Source organism: Pongo abelii, chromosome 1, assembly GCF_028885655.2.
Source record: "Pongo abelii isolate AG06213 chromosome 1, NHGRI_mPonAbe1-v2.0_pri, whole genome shotgun sequence".
In the NCBI taxonomy this organism is placed as follows: domain Eukaryota; kingdom Metazoa; phylum Chordata; class Mammalia; order Primates; family Hominidae; genus Pongo; species Pongo abelii.
Window position 1 is genome coordinate 227,879,220 of NC_071985.2, and position 27,448 is coordinate 227,906,667.

The 27,448-nt window shown below is 53.1% G+C and overlaps 1 protein-coding gene across 3 annotated transcripts in view; it reads left to right on the forward strand.

Annotated features, from left to right (window-relative positions):
• ACOT7 (acyl-CoA thioesterase 7) overlaps positions 1 to 27,448 on the forward strand; it is a 126,743-nt gene that overhangs the window by 49,028 nt on the left and 50,267 nt on the right. For all 3 annotated transcript variants that reach the window (XM_024230732.2, XM_009235677.3, NM_001132585.1), the window contains 4 exon segments: positions 4,244 to 4,400; positions 10,241 to 10,332; positions 16,365 to 16,479; positions 25,177 to 25,263. In XM_024230732.2, coding sequence (XP_024086500.1) covers positions 4,244 to 4,400; positions 10,241 to 10,332; positions 16,365 to 16,479; positions 25,177 to 25,263 — 451 coding nt within the window.

A 27,448-nucleotide genomic window follows, 5' to 3' on the forward strand; every position in this document is an offset into this window, starting at 1 on the left:
CGTACATTGACTTGGGGGTGAAAGAGACAGTTCCAGGCATCGCTTTACTGCGACCTGTTGTGAGTAGGGCAGGGTTTGCTGGGGGACAAGCCCATGCAAACCAGAATGGGGAAGCATTGGGCCACCCTCGCCAGCTCTAGAACTTTTCTTGCCCAGCCCCAGATGCAGTCACAGAGTCCCTGTGCCTGTGTGCAGGAGTCACCTGGGAAAGGGCTCAGACAGAGGCTCCCAGCCGTACCTCCAAAGAAGCAGGTGCTGGGTTTGGGGTGGGCCCTGGAGCTTGCATGTTTACCCCACCTTGGTGAGTCCTCGTGTAGGTGGGTGAGCTGCACATCGGTGCTTTGGGGGCGGCAGGCGGTAGGTGGGAGAGCACAGACGCACACACCAGGGCTTGAAGTGACTGCCACATACTCTGTGTGCCCTGGGACGCTTGCCTAATGCGGCACCCCTTGTCGGGGTGCTGTGAAGATCACCTGGGCCAGTGATGCCGGAGCTGGCCCAGGCCCCTCCCTCACCTGCTCCCTGCCCGCCCTGGGAAGCCTGAGGGCTCCTCAGTGTCATGCTGTCAACGTCCTAAGGAAGTGATTGTTGCAGTAGAAAGTCATGGCAGTCCTCTGGGAAATGGAGACTCACATTCCTCATGGCTCAAACACAAGGTCATCTTTTGTGTCATTTATTCAGCAAAGATGAGAAATAAGTCAATTCTGGGTGTTGGTCAGGATGCTGTGAGGTGGCAAAGGCCAGGCCAGTCACTGCTGTCCCCAGAAACACTTAGGACCATATATAAAAGTATTTGTCCTTGGGCCCAGAAAATAATCCCAAATGCAGAAAACGGTTTAAGTGAAAGGGTGCCCATCACAGCATTGTTTATAATGAGAATCAATTGGGGATGCCCCACATCTCTAACAGAAGAAGAAGAATATTCAATTCCACCTGGCTAGCAATTGAAAGTAATTTTCTAAAAAAAAGTTAGGTGTGGTTGCATGTGCCTGTAGTCACAGCTACTCAGGAGGCTGAGGCTGGAGGATCGCTTGAGCCCAGGAGGAGTTTGAGGCTGCAGTGAGCATGATTGTGCCTGTGAATAGCCATTGCATTCCTGCCTGGGCAACACAGCAAGGTCCTGTCTCTATAAATGATAATAATTTTGCATTGGAGTGCTATGAAAAGGAAGTCACTGGAAAGGATAAGGAAGTCTTTCACATACAGCCACCGTCTGAGTGTTCGTGTCTCCCATGTGTTGAAATCCTCACCCCCAGGGTGATGATATTAGGGGGTGGGGCCTTTGGGAGGTGACGAGGGCATGGGGGTGGAGCTTCATGAATGGGATCAATGTCTTCATGAAAGGGGCCGGAGGGAGCTCATTTGCCCCGGCCACCACGTGAGGACACACGAGAAGCACTGTCTGTGAACCAGGAAGCCGGCCCTTACCAGGCATGGAATCTGCCCGTCCCTGATCTTGGAATGACCCAAGTCCCTGGAGTCTTCCCCCCTCCAGGACTGTGAGAAATAAATTTCTGTTGTGTCTAAGCTGCCCAGGCTATGGCATTTTGTTATGGCAGCCCAACGAACTAAGACCCAAACCTACAGAAGATGATCCCCAGGGTAGATGAAGAGAGAAAAGCAGGGTGCAGCGCCACCTGTCCATGTCCACCATCTGGGAGCCCCACCATGTGGTTGTAGATGCGGAGTCCAATCTGACACATGGGACCCAGCTGCCAAGGGGTCCTGTGTGACGGGGGACGAGGTGGCCAGAGGTAGACCCAGCACCATAGGCTCTTTTGTTCCTTTTACATTTTGAATCATGAGAATGGGTCGCCTATTTGAAGGATAAATAACATTGAATTTTTTTTTTTTTTTTTGAGACGGAGTCTCGCTCTGTTGCCCAGGCTGGAGTGCAGTGGCGCGATCTTGGCTCACTGCAAGCTCCACCTCCTGGGTTTACACCATTCTCCTGCCTCAGCCTCCCGAGTAACTGGGACTACAGGTGCCCACCACTACACCTGGCTAATTTTTTGTATTTTTAGTAGAGACAGGGTTTCACCATGTTAGCCAGGATGGTCTCAATCTCCTGACCTCGTGATCTACCCGCCTTGGCGTCCCAAAGTGCTGGGATTACAGGCGTGAGCCACCGCGCCCGGCCACATCTAAATGTTTAAAAAGAATAGTTGGGCCGGGCACGATGGCTCACACCTGTAATCCCAGCACTTTGGGAGGATGAGGCAGGCGGATCATCTGAGGTCAGGAGTTTGAGGCCAACATGGTAAAACCCCGTCTTCACTAAAAATACAAAACTTAGCCAGGCGTGGTGGTGCACATCTGTAATCCCAGCTACTCAGGAGGCTGAGGCAGAAGAATTGCCTGAATCCTGGAGGCAGAGGTTGCAGTGAACCGAGATTGCACCACTGCATTCCAGTCTGGGCAACAGAGTGAGACTCCATCTCAAAAAAAAAAAAGAATAGTGATTGCAAAGAGCCATGTCACAACACGGGCAGTTTATTTTTCCCATATTGAATGAAAAAGAATCAAGGTGAGAGTGTATTTAGTGTTTTGTTGTCGTTGTTGTTGTTGTTGTTTTTGAGATGGAGTCTTGCTCTGTCACCCAGGCTGGAGTGCAGTGGCACAATCTCAGCTCACTGCAACCTCCCTGTCCCAAGTTCAACCAATTCTCATACCTCAGCCTCCTGAGTAGCTGGGATTACAGATGTGCACCGCCACACCCGGGTAACTTTTGTATTTTTAGTAGAGATGGAGTTTCACCATGTTGGCCAAGCTGGTCTCGAACTCCTGGCCTCACGTGATCCGCCCACCTCGGCCTCCCAAAGTTCTGGAATTATAGTCATGAGCCACCGCGCCCGGCCTGAAGAAGAATAATGATTGCAAAGAATGTGTCACAACACAGGCAGATTATTTTTCCTACGTTGAATGAAAAAGAATCAGAAGGTGAGGGTATATATTTAGTTTTTGCACAGCTATATTAGACTAAAACTGCGAAACGAGCCAGGCAGACGAACAAGTGAGACAACAAAACCCACCCTGATGCTTGGGAAAAAAGCCTGGAAAGAAAGATCCCAAAATAGTAACCATGGTTATCTTTGAATGGGAGGAGTGACGTTCCCCTTCTTTCTACTTTTCTATATTTCCCAAATTTTCCATAATGAGTACGTATGCATTTGTTCACTTTATATTATGCAAATAATGCATGCCTATTGTGAGAAAATCAGAAGAAAGGAAGAAGCAGCTGGTGATCCCACCAGTTGGGGAATCGCCTGCAGCAGTTGCTTTGGGCTGGACTCCCCAGGGCTCCTCTACATCCCTGTGCTTTTGTGTTTAGGAATGCATGGTGCTAGGCCGGGCGTGGTGGCTCATGCCTGTAATCCCAGCACTTTGGGAGGCCGAGGCGGGCGGATCACGAGGTCCAGAGATCAAGACCATCCTGGCTAGCACGGTGAAACCCCGTCTCTACTAAAAATACATAAAATTAGGCCGGGTGCGGTGGCTCACGCCTGTAATCCCAGCACTTTGGGAGGCTGAGGCAGGCGGATCACGAGGTCAGGAGATCGAGACCATCCTGGCTAACATGGTGAAATCCCATCTCTACTAAAAATACAAAAAAATTAGGCCGGGTGCGGTGGCTCACGCCTGTAATCCCAGCACTTTGGGAGACCGAGGCGGGCAGATCACGAGGTCAGGAGATCGAGACCATCCTGGCTAACAGAGTGAAACCCCGTCTCTATTAAAAATACGAAAAAATTAGCCGGGTGTGGTAGCAGACGCCTGTAGTCCCAGCTACTCAGGAGGCTGAGGCAGGAGAATGGTGTGAACCCGGGAGGTGGAGCTTGCAGTGAGGGGAGATCACACCACTGCCCTCCAGCCTGGGCGACAGAGGGAGACTCCGTCTCAAAAACAAAAAACAAAACAAAAAAACAAAAAATTAGTCGGGTGTGGTGGCGGACGCCTGTAGTCCCAGCTACTCGGGAGGCTGAGGCAGGAGAATGACGTGAACCCGGGAGGTGGAGCTTGCAGTGAGCCGAGATCTTGCCACTGCACTCCAGCCTGGGCGACAGAGCGAGACTCCGTTCATAAAAAAAAAAGAAGCACGGTGCCAATAAATTGCGATACATTGGTTGCTTTCACATTGGGGAATGAAAGCAAAGGCAAAGGCGGTTTCCAGGGAGCATGTCCCGGGGGGGCTCTCGGGGCTGGGCTGGCTGACCTTGGCTGACCACTGCTTCTGTCTCCACAGGAGCGCTGTGTGGCCGCCCTGGCTCGTGTCGAGCGCACCGACTTCCTGTCTCCCATGTGCATCGGTGAGGTGGCGCATGTCAGCGCGGAGATCACCTACACCTCCAAGCACTCTGTGGAGGTGCAGGTCAACGTGATGTCCGAAAACATCCTCACAGGTACTTCTGGGAGCGACAGTGGTGACTGGAGCAGTAAGGGCCGTGGCTACACAGCTGCTTCCCTCCTGAGGGCAGAGGACGCTCCAGGGCCTGGCCCCTTTTCCGCCAATGAGACCTCTCTCACCTCCCGCCATGGCCCTGGGAGCAGCTATGCCCACTGCCCTGATTTTGCAGACAGGAAACGGGCGCAGAGGGGCTAAGAAACGAGTTCAGTTACCCGGAGCAGGACTCAACCCTGCTGTCCGGGTCCGGCCTGAGCACATCACCGCTGCCTGTCCTGCTGCCCGTGGCCAGCTCATCCATGGCAGGGGCTGGGCGCGGGCTGTGAGGCCGGTATGCACCATCCACCCCTCTGCAGGTCTCCCTGCCCTGCTTGCCCTCCTCAAGCATAGGGAGGTGTTTGCTCCAGAGAGGACACTGCCTGCTCCTGGGAGCCCCAGAAACCAGGCTCAGATAGAAGCTCACTGGGTGAACCTTTGCCTCTGCTTTCATCTGAATATTCTCCTCCTTGGCCATGGTAACCATGGAAACCCCCTTCCCCTTCCCACTGGGCGCTGCAGGAGGGGGCGGCTCCAGTGTTCACCAGCTCACGCTTCTTTTTATACCCAGGCTGGGGACGGGAGGTGAGGGGGAAGGCGGGCCTCTTCCCCTGCCCCTGGCCCTCTCCCTGCCACCTCCCAGGTCACCAGTCCTCCCATGCAGAGAGGCTGGGCCGGTTTCCTCCTCTTCCCCATGCCTGTTCCTCAGCAGTGGCTGCCCGGTGGAGTGCCAGCTCACAGCTGTTTAAGGGGCTCGAGTCCTTTTCCTCATGACAGGCCGGTAGCAAGCACAGTTATGCATCTAGAACATTCTGAGGACCTCAGCAGGGTTGATTAGAATGGCTGTGTCAGCCCAGCTCCGGCAGGTGGGCAGATGGAGCTGAGCAAGGGCCTGGGGTGGAAGGTGGTCTGCGTTCCCATTGCCTGCTGCTCCCTCAGCAGGCACCTCTGACATCAGAGGGACCCTGGATGCTGGTCTCAGGATGTGGCACAGGAAGGGGTGTATGGGCACCTCCCACATCAGGAGCAGTGTCCATGACTTGGGAGAGGCTGCTCAGGGCTGGGTGGGTTCCCCACTTTAGGGGCCTTGGGGTTTCCCTGCCATCTCCTGTGAGGTCGCAGCTCTTCTCCGACTCTGCTGGGGGTGGAGCCTTGGCCCCTTCCTGGAGAGGAGGGATGGCCTGCCGCGCTCTCCTGCTTCCTGGGACCTTCCTGCTTGTGAGGGCCCAGTCAGCAGCACCCTTTGTCATTGCAGGAGTTGGTGGCTTCAAAAATGCCAGGAAGGGATCTGCTTTGCAGGTTTTCTGCCATGGAAGCCCCCTTTGTGGTCTCCATCAGAGGCCACAGCCTCAGAGGAAGCCCTGATGAGCAGGTTGGTTTTTTTGTTTTTTTTTTTGTTTGAGATGGTGTCTCACTCTGTTGCCCAGTCTGGAGTGCAGTGGTGCAATCTTGGCTCACCGCAACCTCTGCCTCCCAGGTTCAAGCTATTCTCCTGCTTCAGCCTCCTGAGTAGCTGGGATTACAGGCATGAGCCACCATACCTGGCTAATTTTTGTATTTTTAGTAGAGAGGGTTTCACCATGATGGCCAGGGTGGTCTGAAACTCCTGACCTCAGGCCTCAGGTGATCCAGCCGCCTTGGCCTCCCAAAGGGCTGGGATTACAGGCATGAGCCACCGAGCCCGGCTGAGCAGTTTGGGATGATGGGGAGAGAGGCAGGGAGACGGAAAGGTGTTCTCAGGCTTTCAGCATGGCTGGGACCCGCTGTCCCCACAGCAGAGAGTGATGCAGGCCAAAGGTCAGGGGTACTGAGCTTGAGGAACTCCCCAGATCATGAACTTCCCTTTCCTGGCCGCTTCTGCTGGTTCATAATAGACATGGAACCAATAGTGGATGAGCAAATGAATGAATGAATAAGTGAAGGAGCAGAGGCGACCAGGAAGAACTGGGCGTCAGTGCTGAGACATGCTGGCTGATGGGGTTTTGATGAGGATGACACGATCTGACATATTCGTGGGGATCCCTCGCTCTTTAGGGGCTGAGAGGGGGAGAGGCTCCTGTGCAGAGCCAGGGCAGGCGTGAGCATGAGAGAGCAGCCCCCACCAGCTCACCCAGAAGGTGCTGGGAGCTTCTCAGCCTCCCCGCTGTGTCCTGGCCACCACAGCCCTCGGCCTTCTCCTCCTCCTCCGAACGATGGGCTCAGAGAGGGACAGAGATGCCCACCCCTCCTCCCTGGAGACATCAGGGCTGGCATTGCCCTGTCGTGCACGTGAGGCTTAGAGAAGGCAGGATACGCTTGCCAGCGCTTGCCAGCACATGAAGGCTTCTCCCAGTGGGGCTGGGCGGTGCCCCAGGTTCTTCCTCCCAGCTTCAGCCTTTTCCCTGTAGCAGGGGCTGGGCAGGGAGGCCTTGGAACCCCGAGGCTGTGGCTTTTCTCCATATCTTGGTCAGGCCCCGGAGCCCGCTGTTGTCTTACTCTGTGACTGCGGGTCTCATCTCCCCCTCTGTCTCGCTCATCTCCTCGTCTGTGCTTCTGCTTCTCTGCCATCTCTCTCTGCAGTCTCTATTGTTCTCTTGAGGCCCTTCTCTGTCTCTGCCCATGTGTCCCCTGGAAATTGAACTCATGAAGGCCCCAACACCAAGAACAGTGCCTGGCACATGGTGGGCACACGGGGAGCACTGGCTGAATGGGTGGTGACCTCTGAAAGATGGGGTATTGCAGGTGGGGGCAGAGGATGCGCGCGGGGACCCTGGCCCGGAGCAGGCTGAGTCATAAGCTGTGTGCGTGACATCTGTGTGCTGTCTCCACCCCAGGAGACAGGGGTCCCCTGTTCTGTGTGTCCCCTCTACCTGGGCTGTGCTGCCTGTCACGAGGCCGCTGAGCGAGCACAGGCCCAGGCAGACGACCCGCAAACCTTGCCTTTGAGGCAGCTCATTTATCTCCAGCAACTGTCAAAGTATTAAGCTAACTGGGATGTGATCGCTGTGAATTGCTCCAGAAAAATAGCTGGGAGCTCTTAAGATTTTAAGAGATTTTTTTTTTTTTTTTTTTTGAGACCAAGTCTTGCTCTGTCACGCAGGCTGGAGTGCAGTGGCGCGATCTCGGCTCATTACAACCTCCCCCTGTCAGGTTCAAGTGATTCTCCTGCCTCAGCCTCCCTAGTAGCTGGGATTACAGGCACGTGTCACCGTGCCTGGCTAATTTTTTTGTATTTTTAGTAGAGACCTGTTAGCCAGGATGGTCTTGATTCTGAGCTCGTGATCCGCCTGCCTCGGCCTGCCAAAGTGCTGGGATTACAGGCGTAAGCCACCGCAGCTGGCTGAGAGATAATTTTTTAATACTGCCGTTGTCTTTTGATGGTTTCATTAAATGATGGAGAAAATACAATTAGCATGTTTGCCTCATTTGCTCCATGGTGTTCATTTAGGTCCAGAGGGCCACTCGAGTTGTCATGGAAACCGGCTTGTCAGGCTGGCTCTAGCTGAATCCAACAGGAAATCTTTATTCCCAAAAGCAGGTTGTCAGATTCACTCTCAGTCAAAGTGCGGTGGAAATATTTTCCCATATTATTTGCCTGTGGTTCCCAAGCACTGGGAGCCCCACGTTCTCAAGGTGTGTTCCGTGCGGGGAGGAGGGGCAGGCACAGGCCTTTTCTTAATGGGCCCCCTGGGGCTTGACTTGGAGCCTGGGGCTGTGTTTATTGAGGAAAAGTGCTTTGCCTTGGGAAGTCAGGTTCAGGTAACTGGTGGGAAGTGAGCTCCTCTGGGGATTTTGGGCAGGGCCCTGGGGCTGCTCCTGTCTCCCTTTCCTCCGTTATTTCCTGCAGTTCACTCTTCTGCTTTATAGTGAGGATCTTCCACATTGAAGAAGCCACTTTTATTTATTTTTTTAAGACAGGGCCTCGCTCTGTCACCCAGGCTGGAGTGCAGTGGTGCAATCTAGGCTCACTGTAATCTCTGCCTTCCGGGCTCAAGCGATCCTCCTATCTCAGCCTTTGGGACCACAGGTGTGCACCGCCATGCCCAGCTAATTTTTTTTTTTTTTTTTTTTGAGACAGAGTTTTGCTCTTGTTGCCCAGCCTAGAGTGCAGTAGCGCCATCTCGGCTCACCGCAACCTCTGCCTCCCGGGTTCAAGCTGTTCTCCTGCCTCAGCCTCCTGAGTAGCTGGGATTACAGGCACCACCACACCCGGCTAATTTTTGTATTTTTAGTAGAGACAGGGTTTCCCCATGTTGGTCAGGCTGGTCTCGAACTCCCGACCTCAGGTGATCTGCCTGCCTCGGCCTCCCAAAGTGCTGGGATTACAGGTGTGAGCCACCGTGCCCAGCCAACCCAGCTAATTTTTTGTATTTTTGGTAGAGACAGGGTTTCGCCATGTTGCCCAGGCTGGTCTGGAACTCCTGAGCTCAAGTGATCCACCCACCTCAGCCTCCCAGAGTGCTGGGATTACAAGTGTGAGCCACCGTGCCTGACAAAGCCACTTTTTAAAGGCATCCTTGCAGATACTTCTCTGAAATGACTGGGACGTGGGAGTATGGCACCAAGTTGCTGTGTGACCCTGGGTAAACCCCTAGATGTCTCTGGGCCTCAGGCTCCTTCTGTACAAGTGAGGGGTGTACACCAGGGATCTCTAGGCTCCTTTAGCCCCAGCAGGCCACGAGCCTGTGTTTCTCAGCATGGACAGGTCTCCCTGTCCTGCAGCCCCACTTTGCTCTGTGGGTGGGCTCAGTGCCCCAAGGAGTCAGCAGCCTATAGCCCGTCTCTTGGCACCTGGAAGCTTCTGGTGGAGCTTTGGATGGGCTGGCAGCCCACCCGAGTGTCTGGTGTGAAGGAAAGGAAGTTCCTGGGGTGGCAAAAATGGGGCTTTGATGAGCTGGCTCCGCTGCTCTGTGCTTTGGGCTGTGGGGGCCCTGGCCATCCCCCCTGCCCCTCCCCTGGGCTGCTCTGCCTGGGCACAGCCTCCACATCCTCCCGAGCCTCTGCAGCCTGCACGTCTGTATGGGCCAAGTGTCTTTCTGGGCTTCCCCGTTTGGCGGGAGTTCTTGGCAGTGCTTAGACAGGTGGATGGGATCTGCAGAAGACGTTACTTGTCTGAGCATCAGGACGTCAAGTTCCCCAGCAAGGCACTTTTGATTTTGACGTTCGATGTCAGCAGCGATCAGTTGGTGGAGACTTGAGCCAGCAGGTGAAGTAGGCTCAGCCTCGTGTGCCCGGGCAGAACGAAGGGCGTCTGCCTGCAGCCAATCAGTCCTTTCCCTCTGTCTGGGAGGCTCATCGGGAGCCTCTGATGTGTTTTCATAATCAAGCTCCCTTTCTGTCAAAACACCAGGAAGAGGAGGTCGCCTGCAGTTGGTGCCCTCCAGGGTGATCCCTGTTGGGTGTTGTGGCTGACCAGCTCCGGACCATCCAGGCTTAAACCACATGGTCTGAAGTCTTTTCAGCAGCCCCTGGAAAGGGAGAACTGCCCCAGAGTGGGTGTGTTGGGAGGGGCTGGGGTCCTGAGCTCAAGCCAGTTTTGGGGGAGCATGCCTTGTGATGGGGGTGGGCCCCACGCAGCCTCTCTCCATGGGCTCTGGGGTCTGTTGTTCTGTTTGTCCGCACTCACGTGATGGCAGCACCCCCTGGCCAGGATGCTGAAAAGGCCTTGGGGCCCTGGGGGTTGGGGGCCAGAGAGGTGGTGCACAGTGCGGTGTGTTTCAGGTACTGGGACCGGGTGCTGGAGCAGCAGCTGCCACGTGCCTGGCCGCTCACATTCCCACCCCGTCTCCCGGGCGTCATTTAATGTGATTTTCTTCTCTTAAGGTGCCAAAAAGCTGACGAATAAGGCCACCCTGTGGTATGTGCCCCTGTCGCTGAAGAACGTGGACAAGGTCCTCGAGGTGCCTCCTGTTGTGGTAAGGTGCCCTTTCTACTTCTCTCTTGGGGGCAGATGGCAGAGATCAGGTCACCTCACCTGATGGTGGGGGGCTCGTTCAGCTAAGGGTCCCAAGGGAGCAACAGGCCAGAGCTAGGGCACAGGGGGCCAGGTCCGTCAGCAGGCAGTGTCCCCTCTGGGCTGGGCAGGGCATCCCGGGCTCCACAGGAGTTTCTGTCCTGCCTCTGAGGAAACACGGGTAGGGAGGAGACATGTCTGTGTGGGATCTTCTAATGTATGTTTAATTCATGCTGGAAATGTGAGCGTAAGCTGGCTCAGAACCCGTGGACGTAAACATCCCTCCAACCTAGGGACCTTTTTGTCACACTCTCTAACCAGAGAAAAGACGGTGACAGGATTGTGATAGTGACATGTCCTTTCGGGAGCCAGGACCACCAGGCTGCCCGGGCCGGGCTGGCTGCTCCCCCGTGGCCCCTGCAAGCTGGTTCTGATCTCTGCTTCTGACGCAGTGGCTGTGGAGACAGCTCTCATATGAGCTTTTGTCTTTCTCCCTTCTTGTCCCCTGCTGGGGTCTGCCTCCTTTTCTGGGTTTCTCTCATTTCTGGCTTCGCTGTGGTTGGAAGCATCTTTCTTTCTTTCTTTCTTTTGTTTGTTTTTTTGTTTTTTTGAGACAGAATCTTGCTCTGTTGCCCAGGCTGGAGTGCAGTGGCACAATCTCGGCTCACTGCAAGCTCCGCCTCCCAGGTTCATGCCATTCTCCTGCCTCAGCCTCCTGAGTAGCTGGGACTACAGATGCCTGCCACCACACCCAGCTAATTATTTTATATAATTTTTTAGTAGAGACAGGGTTTCTCCGTGTTAGCCAGGATGGTCTCGATCTCCTGACCTCATGATCCACCCACCTCGGCCTCCCAAAGTGCTGGGATTACAGGCGTGAACGACTGCGCCCGGTGGAAGCACCTTTCATAATACCAGTTCATTATGTTGTCAGGGGGTCCCGCCATGGGCAGGCCTGTGGAAGCCACGCATACAGATTCCTGGAGGGGAGACGTTGGGAATAAAGAAATTTAATTCATTCCCTAAAAGTACTCCCTCGCCTCCTTCTCCTGTGCCCCAAGTTCACTGGCGAGTCCAAGGACAGATGTGACCAGCTCCTCCTGCAGCCTGACCCTGCGGTCCACAGGCCTCAGCCCCCAGGAGGAGCTGTTCTTAGAGGGAAGGAACCGGGATTCTGAGTCTGCAGTGTGGGCCCTGGCAGGGAGCTTTTCCTCCGGCTGAGATATATATATATAGAATACATTTTTAGAAATAATAAAGCCGAGAACCAGATTGTCAGGAATTGGTGCCTGCTCTTTTTGCTTCCAGACCCAATAGAGACGCTGGGTGCTCTTGCCGCTGCCGGAAGCCCTGGTTCCCTCCCCAGCGTTTGCCGGGCGCAGGCCACTTCCCGCCTGTAGGAGGCCTGGCTCACCGTCTTCCTGTGGCCCCCCGGTCACCAGGGCTGATGGGGCCTTGGTCCCTGCTCATGTGAGACTGGGGAGGTGCTCCCTGAGACCTGCTTCCTGCCATCTCTTCTGTCCCCAGCTCCGTGTCTGACCAGGCACCCTGCCAGGGTCTCCTCAGAGGGCAGTGAAGGTCTGGGTGGGGTGTCTCCCCAGGTAGGTGTGGCTGGCTGCTGGGTCCAGCTGCTTTTTGGCCTAGGTTTTGTTTTTTTTTTAATCTTGGTGACAGGGGAGCCCTGTCCATATTTAATGGGAAGGGCAGGCTGGTGGCTGCAGCTTTGGTTTTATGAGAGCAGGATGGCAGCCTGCCAGAATCTGGCCAGTGGGCGGGGGCTCAGGGTCGGAGTGTGGAGTCCGAGGTCTCACACTCCCGCCTGACAGTGTCCCGGGGCTGCCGTGACAAAGTGCCACTGACTGGGTAGCTCTCAAACAATAGAAGTTGATTCTGTCACAGTTCTGGAGGCCAGAAGTGCAAAGGTATGGGCAAGGCCCCGCGCCTTCCACCGGCCCCAGGCGAGGATCCCTCCCGGCCTCTCCAGCGCCGGGTGGCTCCAGGCGTCCCTTGGCTGAGGCTGCGTCACTGAAGCTTCTGCCTCCATCTTCGCACAGCCTGCTTACAGGAGCGTGGGTCACTGGGCTCAGGGCCCGTCCCATTCCGCTGTGACCTCATTCTAACTATTTACAACTACAAAGACCTGGTTTTTGGAAGCGTTTGCATTTTGAGGTTTCAGGTGGATATACATTTTGAGGGATGCTGTTCAACCCACTGCACCAGCCCTCGGTTCAACACCCTCTCCCGTCTCTTGTTCTTCGTGGGGCTGTTCTCCTCTCTCCCTGCTTCTTGGCTGAGATGGAAGCTGTGGTCATTTTCAGCAGTGCTAACTCGGGGGTGGTTGAAGACCTAAGGAGCGGGGGTCAGGTGGGGGCTCCTGACTGTTCTCCGCAGAATTGCAAGTGCACCCACCCCACGTTCATGCTTTTCTCTTAGCCCTTGGCATTCAGTGAGCCACATCACATGTAAATATTGAGACATAGCATTTAACGGATTTAATTTTCAGATGCTACCCAGTTCTGAAATCTCTCCCAGGCCCCGTGCCTGGCTTCAGCATCTCATGGTGCATCTCAGGCGGGTGATACCGAGGGGCGGGTCTGGACCTGAACACAGTCACTTTTGCTGCCTTGTCACTTAGGATCGATGCGCCAAGAGCTGTTGGGTTTTTGGCCAGTGGAGGGGACGGGTAGCTTCTGACTCCCCTGGCTTCCGTCCCCTCGCTGCAGGGACAGGGTGCTTTCAGTGTGGCCCCTCTTAGCCTCGCCTCTCCTTGCCCAGTAATTAGCTCCTTCCCTCCCACAACCTGGAGGAGCTCCCAGTTGCTTTTTCATTTCCTTTGTATAGTGGGTTTGATGAGACATAAATATCAACTTGGCCTTGTCGAGGAGTTGTTGAAACCATTCCACGGAGCCGAGGCAGCCAGAGCCGCAGATGGGAGAGGCTGCACAGTTCTCAGCTGCAGCTGTTGTTCAGAGCTATTTGCACCATCTTCCCCCCAACACACGCTAGGCCCACGTAGTATAAACCTCCCGCTGATTTGGAATCTAGGTCTCCTGGTTTTCACTGGTGGGCCCAGCCAGAGGCCTGCTTAGGAATCCCAGAAAGTATAGCTTCCTTTCCTGGCCCCGGTGGGCATTTATGCTCATCTGCTGGTGGCCTGGCCACAGGGCTGTCTTATATTCCATGAGCATGCTCCCACTGACCTTTCTACAGACAGCCATCCCTGATTTAGGAAAATGTACATCCCTGTATGTATAGATATACAGATATATATAATATATACACACATACAAATAGAGATGTCACATACATATGCATGTAGATATCTTGAACACTCATGCACACACACACCACACACACACACACACACACACACACTGGTTTCCTGGATGTGTGCATCTCTCTGGAGGAACCCAGCTGCTGGCCGTGTGCACAGTCGTCTAGTGCAGGACGTCTTTTCTTTGTTCCACCTTCCTCCCTAGCCTGCCTGCAGCTTTCCCAGTGAGCAGGGAACCTCGGTGGCCCTGTGATGGGCCCGAGGGGCCCCAGGATGACCAGAGGGGCAGCCGCAGCCCTGGACAGGCTGAGTGGCCGTCGGGGGTGGATGCTTTGGTTTTTTCAAATGTCTGAATGTGTGCTCGAGCGAAGAGGTTCACAGCCTGTCTCTTAGATATTTGGGCCACGCTGTCTGCTGCTTCAGATCAGTTGGGTTTGATGAGCTCTTGGGGGTGAGAGTTAGGTGCCAGCCATCATTAAAATGTTCCAGCGGTTTTGTTCCCAGATGGAAAGGCAGCGTCGGGGAGGAGGCTGGGCTTCTCCTCGTGGCTTGTGTCCAGGACCGGGCCCCATCATTTCCCTGTGTCCCCGCCAAGCCCAGACAAATGTACTGGGTACCACGAGGATTTATTAGACCGGGGGCTGGCTCCTTTAAAAAAAAAATCCCTTTAAAAGGCATCTCTCGAGGATGCTGAAGTTCACCCACCAATGTTCCTAGGTAGACACACAGCACAGACTCTCTTCTCACAGTCATTACTTGGCCAGTGGAACATTAGGACGTGGTTTATTTATGGAGGAAAAGGTTGAATTATCCACTGCAACTTAAAACACTCCCCACAGTTTGCTTCTTTTGAACAAACCCTTCAGCTCCCTTCTCAGCCTCTTTTGAAGATGGGTTCTCAACTGAAGATGATGGGTAATTAAGCTGAGGAATGGTGAATGGTGCTCAGGCCCTGCACAATTTTGGAGCTGAGCCATGAGCAGGAATTATCGAGATGTTTAAAACTGGCTTTTGAAAGAAGGCCTAACACAGCCATCTGAAGTGAACTTGCTTAGGTCAGAGGGGCTTCAACAGGCGGCCGAGGGGCCCAGAGGGGCCCTGAGTTCTGTGGCTTCCCCACAAGCTCAGCTGGAATGGTTGGTTGAGTGAATGTGAGAGCAGAAGTGGAGGCTAATCAGAACAGCCAGGTGGTAGTCGGCCCCTGGCCAGGCCAAGAGGGAGGGAGAAGGTCCTGGGGGATGGAGCAGGCAGAGGGTCTGGAACCAGCCTGGGGCCAGCACACAGGCCCCGAGGGCCCCTCCGAGGGTTCCATCCGAGTGTGGTGCATCCCCTTCACTGTGCACAGGAGGGCAGTGAGTGGACCGTCTATTACGTCCAAGAAATGCAGTATCCCCCTGTTGTGTCCCGGGACTCAGGAGCTTTGGTTTTTGTGCTGAGTTGTTGGTCTTTTTTATTTACTTATTTATTTTTTTAGATGGAGTCTTGCTCTGTCGCCCAGGCTGGAGTGCAGTGGCGCAATCTCGGCTCACTGCAACCTCCATCTCCCGGGTTCAAGCAATTCCCTTGCCTCAGCCTCCCAAGTGGCTAAGACTACAGGTGCCCACCACCACCCCTGGCTAATTTTGGTATTTTTAGTAGAGACGGGGTTTCATCATGTTGGCCAGGCTAGTCTCGAACTCCTGACCTCAAGTGATCCACCCGCCTCAGCCTCCCAAATTGCTGGGATTACAGGCGTGAGCCACCATGCCCGGCCTGTGCTGAGTCTTATAGTCACATTTATTTTTAACTTCTGGAGTCAAAACCCCTGTGATTCATTCAGAGAGCGGTGGGGGGACGGTTCCATCTTTGACTGCCCATTCTCTACTAATATATAACCTGTTCGATTGGCCAAGGGTCATCAGGGACACACAGTGTTCCTGCTCTGTCACGGACTTGGGAGAGTGGGTGGGGCCTTTCTGAGGATCCCTTTATTCTTTAATGAATCCTAGGAAGGAATGGGACAGTGCAAAATGATTTTAAGTAACCTAGGATCAGTATGGTTTTAATAGTGAAAGAGCGGGGACCGGGCACAGTGGCTCACGCCTGTAATCCCAGCACTTTGGGAGGCTGAGGCGGGCAGATCGCAAGGTCAAGAGATCAAGACCAGCCTGGCCAACATGGTGAAACCCCATCTCTACTAAAAATACAAAAATTAGCCGGGCATGGTGGCGGGCACCTGTAGTCCCAGCTACTGGGGAGGCTGAGGCAGGAGAATCACTTGAACCCAGGAGGCGGAGGTTGCAGTGAGCTGAGATTGCGCCACTGCACTTCAGCCTGGGACAGAGCGAGACTCCATCTCAAAAAACAAGAAAAGAAAAGAAAAATTGGGAACAAGCTAAGTGCCCACATAGTTACAAAAATTACGTTAAATGGATACACAGTTGCTTTTAAGCTCCACATACAGCACCATAGAGCTTTTTATATATTTGTAGACACTAAAGCAATTCCAGGAAGGATCTAAACCAAACACTTGACCCAGGTTGTCTCTCTGGGGAGTGGAGCCACATGGGATTTTACTCTTCCTGTATTCTTATTACTTATATTAAACACACATGAACAGAAGAAAAAATAGTCCCAGTTACACAAGGCTATGTGACATAAGGGGCCTGGGGTCGTGGCCGCCCAGCGAGGGGAGGAGGCCGTGTTCTGCCTGGGCCTGACCTGTCTTTGGTTTCCCGCAGTATTCCCGGCAGGAGCAGGAGGAGGAGGGCCGGAAGCGGTATGAAGCCCAGAAGCTGGAGCGCATGGAGACCAAGTGGAGGAACGGGGACATCGTCCAGCCAGTCCTCAACCCAGGTAAGAGCCGCGGACACCAGCAGCAGGTGCCGCTCCTCACTGGGGACGCATAGGAGGCAGGAGCTGGCTGGGCCTACGTGAGCCTCATGCTTGAGGTTCCCCGGGTGCTGAGCACGCTCTCCTAGAACTGGTTTCTCTGGGGTCCCCAAGGAGGGCTGTCCCCCAGCCCTGCCCTGAGCTGTGTAGACCCCTCCAGTCACACAGCTAGAAGGCGACCTGATGACTCAGCGAGTCCCAGGAGGGCACTGTGCGTGGGGCCTCCATTGCCAGGCAGGTGGTGTGCACCTGTTCACGAGGAATTTGTTTTTGTTGTATCTTTTCCTTGTGTTCGCTCAGTGGCTTGTTCTTTTCTTTTTTTTTTTTGAGCTGGAGTCTCGCTATGTCACACAAGCTGGAGTGCACTGGCACAATCTCCGCTCACTGCAGCCCCCGCCTCCTGGGTTCAAGTGATTCTCCTGCCTCAGCCTCCTGAGTAGCTGGTATTACAATTAGAGGCACGTGCCACCATGCCTGGCTAATTTTTGTATTTTTAGTAGAGATGGGGTTTCACCATGTTGGCCAGGCTGGTCTCTAACTCCTGACCTCAAGTGATGAGCCTGCCTTGGCCTCCCAAAGTGCTGAGATTACAGGTGTGAACCACCACACCTGGCCAAGTGGCTTGTTCTTGATGGGATTTCCAACTCATCCAAAAAAGAAAAAAACGGCAGCAGCTGTTCAAGCGCCACTTCTTCCCGGCCCCACTGTTCAGACATTGATTGGAGGAGTGGCTCTGCCAGCAGGCACTGGGCTCTGTGGCATGCCCAGCTTCCCTGTGGTGTTGGTCCCTTCTGCCATCCATCCTCTTGCTCTCATGTCAGGGTGTTCTGGCTTTAACAAAATGTTCACTCAAAATCTAAATGAAGGCACGATGAGATGTTTTGCCTCAAGCAAGGACTTTCTACCCAGAGAACTCCTTGAGATCCTAGAAACAATTCGGGGCAGGGGGCCCTGGGGAGCATCTGTCCCCCCGGAAACAGGGTGAGCCCTCGGGGGCAGGCAACGAGCATTACCCCTCTCCCTACTGCACACATGGTGGTCATGTTGTCATAGTGGCAGGAGAACTCCCTCCAGGACGCACTGTGTGCTTCTCTGCTTCCCTGTGATGGCCTGGGCTCGTGGCACGTTTGTGCTCTGTGCTGGGTTCCATAGGGTACCTCACGTGGGACTGCAGCCTGAGGAGGGTTTGCTGCCCCCCACCATGCCTTGGGAGACCCTGGCCATGGTGGGTGTTTGAGTTTCTTACTCAGCTTTCTCTGTTTTGCCTCCACCCTCAGCAATGGTGGAGGACCTGCCTCAAGTAATCCCTTTCCCCCTTGGATGTGCCTGTGACGTGGGCTCCACTCTGGGGTCCACCTGCTCCTAGCCCTGCCGAGAGGCGCCCTGGCCCCTGCTAACCTGGCCGCTCACCTCCCTTGCTTAGTCCACGTAAGCACCAAAGGGGACTGGTGAAAACCCAGTGGGCGCACAGATGAGAGCATGGCTTTCTGGGCTTGGCTGCTGGCATGCAGCAGGAGTGTGCTTGTTTTCCGGGTGGGTTGACTTGAGGCTTGAACAGGAGTTTGCGTGTATTTGGTCTCACATTTGTGTCTCTGACTCAGTCTGTGCTCTAGCCTCAACTTGCCAAAAGCGGACTGGTTGTCACCTTAGGCCGGTGGGACTGGGTAGGTCGGTTTCTTTACTGTTGGGGAAACCACTGTAGGTTTCTTCTCTTTTCATGTCTGCTTTTTAACAAACACCAAAAAAAGAAAAAGAAAATGAATGTATCAGTATTAATAGAAAGAATGGTCCTGCTTTGATGAAACCCCAGTGAAGAGATATCTTTTCTTTTTTTTTTAATTTGAGACGGAGTCTCGCTTTGTCCTCCAGGCTGGAGTGCAGTGGCGCGATCTCGGCTCACTGCAAGCTCCGCCTCCGGGGTTCACGCCATTCTCCTGCCTCAGCCTCCCCAGTAGCTGGGACTACAGGCACCCACCACCACACCCGGCTAATTTTTTGTATTTTTAGTAGAGACGGGGGTTTCACCGTATTAGCCAGGATGGTCTCGATCCCCTGACCTCGTGATCTGCCCGCCTCGGCCTCCCAAATTGCTGGGATTACAGGCGTGAGCCACCGCACCCGGCTGAGATATCTTTTAAAAATGAAATTTAAACAGCAAGTTTATCAAGACAGCAATACACCAGACAGGCCTGGAGGCACGTGCTGGGGCAGGCAGTGCCCAGGCTGTGCTTTTGGGAGGGCAGCCCAGCAGTCAGGTCAGACACAGGCCCTAAGGAATGTGATGGGATGGGATCAAGGGGAGGTGTCTTAGGAAAGGCACTAACACAGCGCTCAGGGCCAGAAGATATGTCCACATTCAAATCCCTAGAGTCTGTGAATGGGACCTTATATGGAAAATGGTTCTTTGCAGATGTGGTTAAATTAAGGATCTTGAGATGAGATCATCTGGGTTATGCAGGTGGGCCCCAAATCCAGTGATCAGTGCCCTTGCAAGAGACAAGAAGAGGCTATGTCTAGCCTAACACAAAGGGGTCCTGGAGGAGAGGGTTGGGTGGAACATGGGGGCTGCCTGGACCTACCTTTTCATGAGTGGTTTCTAGAGAGAGCTTGGGGTAGGTGCCAGACCCCGGAGGGAGTGGGCAGCACTGCTGGGCTGACTCTGGCTTTGAGAAGCATGGATTAGATCCTAGCTTCTGCTTTTAACTGATCCTCAGGGACACTAAAATTACTCAAGGTTTTCAATCAGTTTAAATTCCTTTACTCGTGGGATTCTCTTCTGTTTGCCAGCCTCTGATTGACTGTAAATCTACACGCGATATTTTTCAGAATGTGTTATTCACTGTCAGTCAGAGTTGGCCTCCTACATCTCAAGATTTCCTGATTTGTATGTGCTTTTATTTTTACTTTTTTGTTTTATAAAAATGCATCTTCCTCAGATGATTGGATTAGAGACTCGGCTTTTAAATGTTTCTTAGGAAGTCCCGTGTCCGTTCTTTCTTAAGCGTTTCTGAACATCTGCATCTTTGACTCCAGTTTCCTGGTAGAGCCGGCATCTCAGTGGCAGGGTTTCCTGGTGCCCTCAGGAGCCCAGGGGTGGGCTCATCTGAGACCAGCCTGGTCTCCTGTACGGTGGCTTAGCCTGAGTTGGGTTTGGCAGGGGTGTCCGGGTCAATGGGGAACAGCAGCTCTGGGAAAAAAGTGTGCATATATGCTTGGCATATATGCTGGGGTCTTTTTAACAGGTGTGACACATGCTATCCCATCCCGTGGGAGGACCCTCCATCTTTGCCCTGGAGAGGCCGTCTTGGCCTTTGACTTGCCTGCTCCCAGCCCCTGTCCATCCCACATCCCAGACCTCATCCTAGAGCAAGAGTTCAGACTGTTGCCTAGCAACCTCCACAGGGGTGGCCTCGTCTTTCAGGTACCTCAGAGTCTGAGAGTTCCTTAAAAGCCCTTTGTCCAATATATACAGCTATAATTTGTCTCTCTCTCTCTCTCTCTATGTATATATATATATATATATATTTTTTTTTTTTTTTGAGACAAGAGTCTCACTCTGTCGACCAGGCTGGAGTGCAATGGTGCGGTCTCAGCTCACTGCAACCTCCACCTCCCGGGTTCAAGCGATTCTGGTGCCTCAGCCTCCTGAGTAGCTGGGATTACAGGCATGTGCCACCACACCCAGCTAATTTTTGTATTTTTTGTAGAGACAGGGTTTTGTCATGTTGGCCAAGCTGGCCTCGAACTCCTGACCTCAGGCGATCCACCCGCCTCCGCCTCCCAAAGTGTTGGGATTACAGGTGTGAGCCACCATACCCGGCCAGAAGGCAGACCTGGTCAGGGACTAGACCTCATCTGTTCCCTGCCCAGGACAGCTGGCACTCAGAAAGGGTAGCTCATTCCTAACTGACAAGCCCCAAGCTGTTGAACACGCCAGCCCACTGGGCCATGAAATGACTGGGACTCATTTCAGGTGAAGACAGGTCCTTTCTAGGTCTGGCCTTAGGCAAGTAATGTTTCTCAGTAGCCGAAAAAGCTGGTGGGATGAAGGGTGGTCCTGACCCAGAAGTTGATACCTGGGGTCTCCTAAGTGTCCAGTGTCATTGCTTTGTTGTTGTTTTTTTTTTTTTTTTGAGACGGCGTTTTGCTCTTGTTGCCCAGGTTGGAGTGCAACAGCACGATCTCAGCTCACTGCAAACTTTGCCTCCCTGGTTCAAGTGATTCTCCTGCCTTAGCCTCCCAAGTAGCTGAGATTACAGGCACTCGCCACCACGCCTGGCTAATTTTTGTATTTTTACTAGAGAGGGGTTTCACCATGTTGGCCAGGCTGGTCTCAAACTCCTGACCTCAGGTGATCCACCTGCCTCAGCCTCCCAAAGTGCTACGATTACAGGCGTGAGCCACTGTGCCCGGCCCCAGTGTCATTTCCGAGGCTTTGATGTGCCTCTGGGTCATGGTTGCTAAATTGTGTCGCCACAAATCATATGTTGAGGTCCTGACCCTGAGTGCCTCAGAATGTCACTGAATGTAAAGAAAGAGTCTTTAAAGAAGTAATTAAGTTAAAATGAGGTCATTTGGGTGGGCTGGTGTCTTTACAAGAAGAGGAGGTTAGGACAGACACACACAGAGGAACAACCCTGTGAGGACACGGGGGAAGGCGGCATCTACAAGCCCAGCAGAGAGGCCTCAGGAAGAGCCAGCTGCTGATACCTTGACCTGGGCCTTCCAGCCTCCAGGGCTGTGAGACGAATTTCTGCCACTTAAGGTGCCAGCCTTTGGTGGGCACTCTTGTTACAGCGGCCCCAGCACACGGTACACTCCACACACAGAATTTCAGATCGGCTCCCCTGCCTTCTCTCCTGGTCACTGTTAGCTGCCCTGGGCTTGCCCTCATGCCAGGGTGTGTGGGAGAAGCAGCATGTCATGGAGTCAGAAGCAGAGTAGAGGAGCTCCTCCCAAGAAGCCACATTCTGGGGGCCTCCCCACCCAGCCCACCCTCCTCAATATGCGTCAAGAGGTCCTTGCATTTGGGCCCCTCTGGGAGCTGGCGTGCAGGGTCGCGATCTCAAAGCCAACCAACAGACCCCTCCAAGCGCCAAGGCTTTTGGGAAGGAGCCCCTGGGGGCCCCGACGTCCTGCATCACAGCCAGTTTGCATGACCTGTGGCTTGGCCCAAGGGAGCGGATACCTGTTCTCCCACCTGCTGCTTCAGCGTGGGCCTGCCAGGGTCTAGGGGTGTCCAGAATCAGCCTGCAATTGCTGAGGGCACCTTGGGCCTCAGGGGAATTTAGTACACCCTGAAACCCACAATACCATGAGGAGTGGGGCTCTGAGAGAAGGCCAGAAATTGGCAGCATGAAAAGACTGGAAAAGCCTATTGTTTATTGACCTCGGAACGGAAGGAGACTGAAATCAAAAGCCCATTAAGACTCAGCCTTGGCTGGGCCTGGTGGCTTACGCCTGTCATCCTAGCACTTTGGGAGGCCGAGGTGGGTGGATCACGAGGTCAGGAGATTCAGACCACGGTGAAACCCCGTCTCTACTAAAAATACAAAAAATTAGCTGGGTGCGGTGGCGGGCGCCTGTAGTCGCAGCTACTCAGGAGGCTGAGGCAGGAGAATGGCGTGAACCCGGGAGGCAGAGCTTGCAGTGAGCCGAGATCGCACCACTGCACTCCATCCTGGGTGACAGAGCGAGACTCTGTCTCAAAAAAAAAAAAAGACTCAGCCTTGTGTCGAAAATCAGATTAAAGTGTGGTTTACGCACCCATGTGTGTCTTGAGAGAGTGAGAAAGGGAGTGGAGTGGAGTGGGATGGAAAAGTAAAAAAATACACCAGGCTTGAACGTGACACTTGGAAAGAACGTTGGGTGTGTTTCCTGTCACATGGAACTGACTGGAGGCAGACAGATCAGATGCCTACTAAGTTTGCGAGGAAACTGAATTTGCCTGGACTGAAAAAAAGCTTTTGACTGTTCAAACTTTAAAGTAACCTCCCCAAACCTAGACGAGCAGGAGGTGGGCCGTGGGCCCCTATTTCCCAGTGCCTGCTTGGATGAGGCCATAGTGGATAACCAACAGGGAAGAACCTTCCAGGAGGCTGAGCCAAGGACCATGTAGTTCCTCCCCAAGAGTGGAATCAGAGTCTAACCAAAGACCCTTCCCCATGGCCATAGCTCAGACCCTGGCGGGAGTCATCTCTGCTTGGGCCAGGGGCTCCTGGGTAGCTCCTGTGTTCTTTCCTTTCCTGAATGAGTGTGCTTTTCTGTTCCCTCTTCTGCTGCTGCATAAAGGGTGCAAGTGGAGGTAACTCATCTTCTTAGTTCATTGGCTGCAGGAACATGAAGAATTGCATCTAAACACGATGGAGGAGACTTGCATGCATGTGACCAGCTGCTGCGCTCTGAGGTCAGCGCAGAGGACGGATAGGGTTTCAGGTGGTTGTCCTTGAGGGTGAGGTGCTCCACGTGTGCAAAGAATACAACAGGGATCTGGTGACTGGAGGGGTAGAACCAGACAGAGGTGAACAAGCCTGTCTCCACACATAGCAGGGCCGCGCTGCCCTGCCTCCCTTGCAGCGGATGTGAAAATACCATGTCTAGAGTGTGAGCAGAGTGAAATGCTGCTTCCAGGCCTGACCCATCAAACCCTCAGGTGTGTGAGCCTCCCCCCACTCTGTCCCTTTCCAAGGTAACCTTCAAAGCTACCCATTAAAAGTAATGGAGCTACGGGACCAAAGGGGCCTGAATCCCCACATCTCCACCATTTGGAGGAAATCTACCCCATTAGGAAAGCCTGATTTGGACTTTACCTAAGCAAGAAATCAACCTCACTGTGTAACCCACTAGGGTTTTAGGGTTTATCTGCTGCAGCAGTGACTACGATCTTGACTGACACAGTGCCTAATCTGTGAACCTGCAGTTTCAAAATGATGTGAAGAGCCTGAACCAGGCCCCCAGAATAGCAGTGGGTGAGGTTTACACAGCCATAAACACAAAACTCTCCTTTTCGGATCCCGTCCTATGTGACAAGCTATTTACAGGGCTTCGTGTGTGCTAGGTGTTTACGTCATCTTCACAACCCGATAGTTTCACTTTCACCATCTCTGGTTCCAGCTGAGGAGACTGAGGCAAAGGGAGGTTAAGTTCCCATGAAGGCAGCAGAGCTGGGATTCAAATCCAGGCAGTCCAACTCCAGAACCTTCCTTCCTCCCCTGTGCTCTCTTGCTTCCCCCATGCCCTCAGCCCCCAAACTACTGCTTACGGGGGCAGGACTATGGGCCTGGCCAGAGGGCCAGAGACATCGAGTGGAACGCGCTTCAGACCCAGGGCCAAGCCCCTGGCCTGGCCATGTTCACCAGCCCTCGCACCCTCGTGGATGGCTCAGGGTGGATCTTCCTGGGGCTTGGCCAGAGCACTGCCTGACCCCAGAAAGGCGGATCCCAACCCAGGAGCCAGGGGCTAGGTGACCTGCCAAGACCCCATCTGCACTGGAAGGGCTGGACCAGGCTTGGAAGTGAACACTGTTTTCAACCCAAGGGCCAGGGATGAGGCAGGCACTCAAACGTGTCTGATGCAGGGCTAATTTTGTCATAAACCCTAAAAATGGACAGCCATATGGCCACATAGTCCCTACACGGTCAAAGCTGGACAGCTGACAGCTATGAATCCGAAGAGCTCACAGTAATTCCATTTTCTCTTGTCAGACGGAGAAAACAATAAGGATAACTGGCTTTTTAAAAATTATATATTGGGTTGGGCGAGGTGGTTCACGCCTGTAATCCTAACACTTTGGGAAGCTGAGGGCTGGTGGATCACTTGAGGTCAGGAGTTCGAGACCAGCCTGGCCAACATGGTGAAACCTTGTCTCTACTAAAAATACAAAAATTATCCAGGTGTGGTGGCAGATGCCTGTAATCCCAGCTACTCGGGAGGCTGAGGCACAAGAATTGCTGGACCCAGGAGGCGGAGGCTGCAGTGAGCTGAGATTGTGCCACTGCACTTCAGCCTGGGCAATAGAGCGAGGCTTTGTCTCAAGAAAAAGAGAAAGGTCTACATTCTAGAGACTGGACGTTATATGTCATTGGCTTTTTTTCTTAAGTGCAGCCTCTTAAAGATATTTCAGGAGCAGTGCAGTGTTGGGTAACTGAAGCTCTTCCGAGATATTTGGGGCTCTTGCAAGAGTGAGGTGATAGAGCAGTGAATGGGGTAGGGGGCTGGCCAGAGGGAACAGCTTGCTCCCTGTGGAGCTGTACATTCTCAGGCCAGTGGAGTAAATTACAGAAACACTGTGGCACTTCTTGTAAAATTGGAAATGCAAGTCAGATGGTTAACTAGAGGCTGGTGGAGGGTCACGCGCAGCCCTGGGACTCACAGCTTTGCGGTGTTTCATGGCTACCCTGGGCAGGGCCTTGCAGGGCACTGATGGCCCCAGAGAGTCTCGTCATGGCCCAGTAACAGAATGGGTCATGAATCCTTGAAAACCTCTCCTTCACCAAGTGTAGCCTGTTTGGAGACCATGGTTTTCCTTAGAGAAATGAGCTGAACCGGCTTCGGACGCCTTCGTTGACTGTGCAGATGTCAGGGTGGTTTCGGCATTGCCAGACCATTCAGCTGTGGGAATCAGTCTACCCCATAACTAATCTCTCTCCTTTGCAATTCCAGAGCCGAACACGGTCAGCTACAGCCAGTCCAGCTTGATCCACCTGGTGGGGCCTTCAGACTGCACCCTGCACGGCTTTGTGCACGGAGGTAAGAAGGAAGCGCCCTGGCCACTCCATTCCTGTCCCTTGGCTCATTGTTGCTCCTCTGGGAGCCATGCTGCTGTCTGACACACTTGAGGCTCTTGCGTTTGGTGAAGTATAAACTTCCAAGAAGTTGTACAATAGGCCAGGTGCAGTGGCACATGCCTGTAATCCCAGCACTTTGGGAGATGGAGGTGGGAGGATTGCCTGAGCTTAGGAGTTCAAGACCAGCCTGGGCGACATAGGGAGACCCCTGTCTCTAGAAAAAAATAAATAATAAGCTGGGCGTGGTGGCCTGCGCCTGTGATCCCAGCTACTGGGAGGCTGAGGTGGGAGGATCGCTTGAGCCCAGGAGGTTGAAGTTGCAGTGAGCTGTGATCGTGCCACTACACTTCAGCCTGGGCAACAGAACGAGACCCTATCTCAAAAAAAAAGGTTGAACAATAAATCACAGAAGTATGCTGGCGGGCTGGGCGCCATAGGTCACGCCTGTAATCCCAGCACTTTGGGAGGCCGAGGTGGGTGGATCACCTGAGGTCAGGAGTTCAAGACCGGCCTGGCCAACATGGCAAAACCCCATCTCTACTAGAAATACAAAAATTAGGCAGGTGTGGTGGCGGGCGCCTGTAGTCCCAGCTACTCAGGAGGCTGAGGCAGGAGAATCACTTGAACCTGGGAGGCGGAGGTTGCAGTGAGCTGAGATCGTGCCACTGCACTCCAGCCTGGGCGACAGAGTGAGACTCCGTCTCAAAAAAAAAAAAAAAAAAAGAAAGACGCTGGCACCCGTTTTTCAAATTGGTGATAAAAGTTAAACGGATGACTGCGTCCCTGGGGAGGCTCGCGTGCAGCCCCGGGATCTTATAGTTGTGAGATGTTTAATGCCTGCTGAGGGTCAGGGCAGGGCCTTGCAGGGCACCGATGGCCCCAAAGACTAGCATTGTGACTCACTGGCAGTGACTCGTTAATAATGTTTTTCCTCTAATGTTTGCATTTATTTTTTCCCAGTAAGTACAGATCTCTTCTCAAACAACACAGGCCTTAAAGTTCGTAGCTCGGCTTCCCAGAGTTTGGGAAACATAGCTGGAACACAAGAGGATTTAGCTCTAGGTTCACAGACGGACACTTTTTACTTTAATAATGTGTAATTATTTTTCATGATTTAAAGAAAATGTAGATAGCATATCAAACCTGTAATTTCATGGCTACTATAATTTTGAAGAAGACCAAAGTAAGCTTTTAAAAACAAGTTGGTTGAAGAAAAGCATCAAGGAGATAAGATCATAGTGAAGTGGTATCAGTGAGAGCAGAAGTTGTGAAGGTGCTGTGTGGTTAATGAAGGCTGGGTGCAGCTGTTATTGGTGTACTGAGCTATTCATCTGTCCCAGGCATAACAGGCACTTTTGCACAATGCTGTCATTTCTAATTGCCTGGACCACTAAGTTCTGTTTTCTTCTCCACTCAGAAAACTCCTATTTATCCTTCAAAACCCAGCTCAAATGGCACCACTCTGTGCTGGCTTACATTGATATTTCTACCAGGGACACCTCAGGAGCAGGGACTGGATCATATTCTTTGTGTTGGCTCCAGCACCCACAGAGAGTCAAAGGGGCACCTTGCAGATACTTACTCCATGAGTGAGAGGCACCAATCACTTTCAGGTCTGGGACATTGGCTGTGGGCCTATGAGATGGAGTCTCGCTCTGTTGCCCAGGCTAGAGTGCAGTGGTGTGATCTGATCTTGTCTCACTGTATCCTCCGCCTCCTGGGTTCAAGAGATTCTCCCACCTCAGCTTCCCAAGTAGCTGGGATTACAGGCATATGCCACCACACTTGGCTAATTTTTGCATTTTAAGTAGAGATGGGGTTTTACTATGTTGGCCAGGCTGGTCTCAAACTCCTGACCTCAAGTGATCTGCCCACCTCGGCCTCCCAAAGTGCTGAGATCACAGGCGTGAGCCACTGTGCCCGGCCCTGATGTGAGATATGTTTCCAAAGTTTGTTTCTTTTTTTAAACTAATCCTCTTTTGTGTTTCTTTTTCCTATTTCATGATTGTTTTCCTCTTCCCGCTCAGTGGTGGCTGCACTGCTCGTAAATCTGATTAACTTTGGTCTTGCCAAGGGAAGCTGTGCTTTATAACAGCACTTCCAGGCCCTTGAGCACTGTGACAATCTGAGTATCTTGCTGCCCGCAG